At 33.7% G+C, this 3862-nt stretch overlaps 1 protein-coding gene across 1 annotated transcript; it reads right to left on the bottom strand.

The window, feature by feature from the left end:
* Positions 1–1658: 1658 nt before the first annotated feature.
* On the bottom strand, positions 1659–2600 carry LOC124993246 (olfactory receptor 5K3-like). Its single transcript, XM_047564966.1, has one exon. The coding sequence runs from the start codon at positions 2598–2600 to the stop codon at positions 1659–1661; it is 942 nt and encodes a 313-aa protein (XP_047420922.1).
* Positions 2601–3862: the final 1262 nt, after the last annotated feature.

Genomic DNA, 3862 nt, shown 5'->3' on the forward strand with positions numbered 1-3862 from the left:
GTTAAATCAAATGACCATAAATAAAGTCAGCTTTAAGCATCATCTTGATTTTTTATACACTTAAGTGTCTTTCTACATAAAATCTAGTTTACATAAGCACTATAATGCTTAGGAGAAAAGATTCATACTAATGAGTTGAATTCAAGTTAAAGAGAGATTAGAAGAGAGAATTGGATTTGTGAAGAATGTGGTATGATCAACCAATATTTCTTTCCTTTCTTTTACTTCTTCCAATGAATCTGACCAATCCTATAAATCGATTCTCTGAAACTCTGATATTACATTCCTTTACTTAGCATATGCATCACAAGACAACTAGGGAAAAAACTACTTATTCAACTATGACTGGCATGTAAATGTTTACTGTATCCATCTGAATAATTTGGAGATAAGTACATATCCATGAATCTCTTATCACATACAATTGATACATGTATTCAAACATGACATGATATTTTAGTATCACATATGATTTTTATATTGTACATTAAATATCCAGGATATACAAAGGACTCAAAAAAATTTATCACCAAAAATCAAACAATCCAAATAAAGGTCTAAGAATTAAACAGACATTTCTGAAAAGAAGAAATACAAATGACCAACAAATACATGGAAAAAAAATGTTCAGAATTCCTACTAATCAGTAAAATGCAAATCAAAACTATATCGAGATTTTATTTCTCTTTAGTCAGAATGTCAACAACGAAGAACACTAACAGAAAAAAATGCTGTCAAGAAAAAGGTACACTCATACATTGTTGGTGGGAATGCAAATTAGAATGAGCACTGTGGAAAGCAGTATGAAGTTTCCTCAAAGGACTAGGAATGGAACCACCATATGATACAGCTATCCCACTCCTTCCTATTTTCCCCAAGAACTAAAATATGCATTATATAGTGATATAGGCACATGGATATTTATAGAAGTACAACTCATAATAACCAAGTTATAAAACAGCCCAGGTATCAAACAATAGGTAAATGGATCAAGAAAATGTAGTATAGGTACAAAATGAAGGTTTCCTCCTCCATAAAAAAGAATAAGTTTATGACATGTGCTGGTAAATGGATGGAACAGAAGAACATCAATTCTTAGTCTGACTCAGAAAGCAAGGGTCAAAAGTTTTCTCTCTTATGGGGAAGCTAGAGGAAAGTAAAGGGAAAAGGCAGTGGGGCATAGATTCCATAAAAATTGAAGTTAGAGCAGTAGAGTAAAGGAGGGGACTAAGGGAGATATAGGTGAGACATGAAAAGGGAGGAGTTGCAGAATGAAATTGACCAAATTATGTTAGGTACTTATAACAATTTTATACCACACAGAATTCCACTTTTATGTATACCTGTAAAGCACTAATTTATAATAACCAAGAAAAAATAGAAGGAAGACCAGTACAACACAGGAAGGGGAACAGGCAGGTCAGAGTGGAGGGAAAGAGAAGACACTGGGGACTGAATTGGAGCAAACCATATGCCACGTGTGTATGATTATGCCACTCTGAACCTTATTATTATGTAGGTGATTCTATTCAAATACCATAAATATTTTTACAATTTAATATTTTATTATGAAGCAACTCACCTACTTTCTCAGTATTTGGAGTCTTAGAAAAAAGACTATCAACATGAAATCAATCTTTCTAGGGAGATGATGGTTGTTATAGAAAATTACAAGAGTGCCTCTTCATAATTTTTTTCACAGCATTTGTTACTTCCTTGTTTCTTAGACTATAAATAAAAGGGTTTAATAAAGGAATGACTAGAGTATAAAAAATAGCAACAGGTATATCTTTATCACTTTCCTTAACTGAACCTGGTTGAACATACATGAAAAGCAGAGAACCATAGAATATTGATACAGAGAGAAAGTGGGATGCACAGGTAGATAGAGCTTTGCCCCTTCCCTCTTTAGATTTCATTGTGAATATAGTGAAAAGAATACAGAAATAAGAGATTAGCACTACAGTAATAGTAAAGGTTTGAATAGAACCTGACAAGATAAGTATCATCAATTCATTGATATAAGGGTCAACACAGGAGAGTCTGTATAATGGAAGGACATCACAAAAGAAGTGATTGATTTCATGAGACTCACAGAAAGCTAACCTCAACAGAAGCCCTACTTGAACAATGGAATGCAGGTTTCCAGCTATGTAGGCTGCTGTGGTCATGTGAACACAGAGTTTCTTTGACATCAGGGTGTGGTACTGCAGTGGTCTGCATATGGCCACACAGCGGTCATAGGCCATTGCTGCCAAAAGAAAGCAGTCTGTAGTCTCAGCAAAACATAAAAAATAAAATTGTGCCATGCATTCATAGAGGGAAATCCTTCTGTCCTCAGAAAAGAAGTTTTCTAACATCTTGGGAGTGATGGCACAGGAACAGCAGGAGTCCATGAGAGCCAGGTTGCCCAGGAAGATGTACATTGGTGTGTGAAGACGGTGCTCCATGGAAATCAAGGCAACCAAACCTACATTCCCCACCATGGTGACCAGATAGATGGCAGAGAACACCCCAAACAGAAGGGCCTTCAGGTCTGGGTTATCTGTAAGTCCCATGAGGATGAATTCAGTTGTTGTGGAGTGATTTGCCTCAGGCATCCCTGGCTTCTCTGATAAGGTACATTGTAGAGAAATTCAATTGATATCATATAGGAATGTCTAATTCACCTCCCCTAATTGTTTTGTGGGTCGAAGAGTAGCATCTCTTCCTCAAATCACCCTATGCTCTCTCTGAAAATAGGTCTGTGAGATATAGGATGGTCTTCTCACACAGGATTGCCTTGAAATGTCTGCATGAATTCATTATGTGAAAAAGTTCTTTCTACATCAGTTGTCCTATGTCTGTATAAAGACTCATAGTTCGTTTAATTAACATGCCATTTCCAAATTAAAATATATTTTCTCATGGCAAGTTTCTTTTTATAAATTAAAAACAATATAAATATTGCTTTATGAGATTGATGCAGTATTTTACGGTAATTGTTCTTTTGATATTTTAAACAGTCTATTGGCTTACATTGGAAAAACTGTTTAAAATCAGAGTGACTTTGAGAAAGTTTCTCTAGTTCTTAAGCTTTACCAGATAATATTATCTTGGTATATTTTATAGAAATCTCTGTCTACTGCAATAGGGTAGAAACATCAAAGATCTTTAAATTTCTTAATGAGTTGTAAAGTTTGTTTTATATTCATTTTAGAACACTTTGTATCCTACCCTCATTGTTTTCAGCCAAATTCTTCTTAATTACCCACTTGTCCTAATATTGTCTCTAGTTTTAAGTGTACTATAAGCACATTTAACATTGTAAGAATTGTTGAGAAAGTCTCCATTCATAATGCACATATACTTAATGAATATTATCTCATATATCATCTCATGCACTATCAAACTTGTTTAGAAACTATCTATATTTGTGTTGAATGCCCCAGAGGTTTCACATTTTTTGATTATTTGAATTTACAAACTCAATTACTCCCAATCTGCTATATATTTATTGGAATTCAATGCTCACACCAATTTACTTCAAATTTACTACCGCTTGGCAACTATATTTCAAATGCAGAAACACATGAGTTTTAAATAACAGATTGAGACAAATATCATTACCCTAGGTACATGTACGATTACACAAATGGTATGACTCTACTTCATGTACAATCAGAGAAATAAGTTTCACCCCATTTTACAATGAATCAAAATAAATAAATTTTAAGAAAAAGAATGATAAGGTTAGCTTTCTTTTCTCCCAGAAATTTCTATAAGTCTTTGGATTCAGCACATTTTGTTATCCTTTTATTGATAAGTCAATAATAGTTAAAATATTCATTGTTTTAAAAATTTTAAAAAGTACTTGGGCTTC

This window comes from Sciurus carolinensis, chromosome 9, assembly GCF_902686445.1.
Source record: "Sciurus carolinensis chromosome 9, mSciCar1.2, whole genome shotgun sequence".
NCBI classification, from domain to species: domain Eukaryota; kingdom Metazoa; phylum Chordata; class Mammalia; order Rodentia; family Sciuridae; genus Sciurus; species Sciurus carolinensis.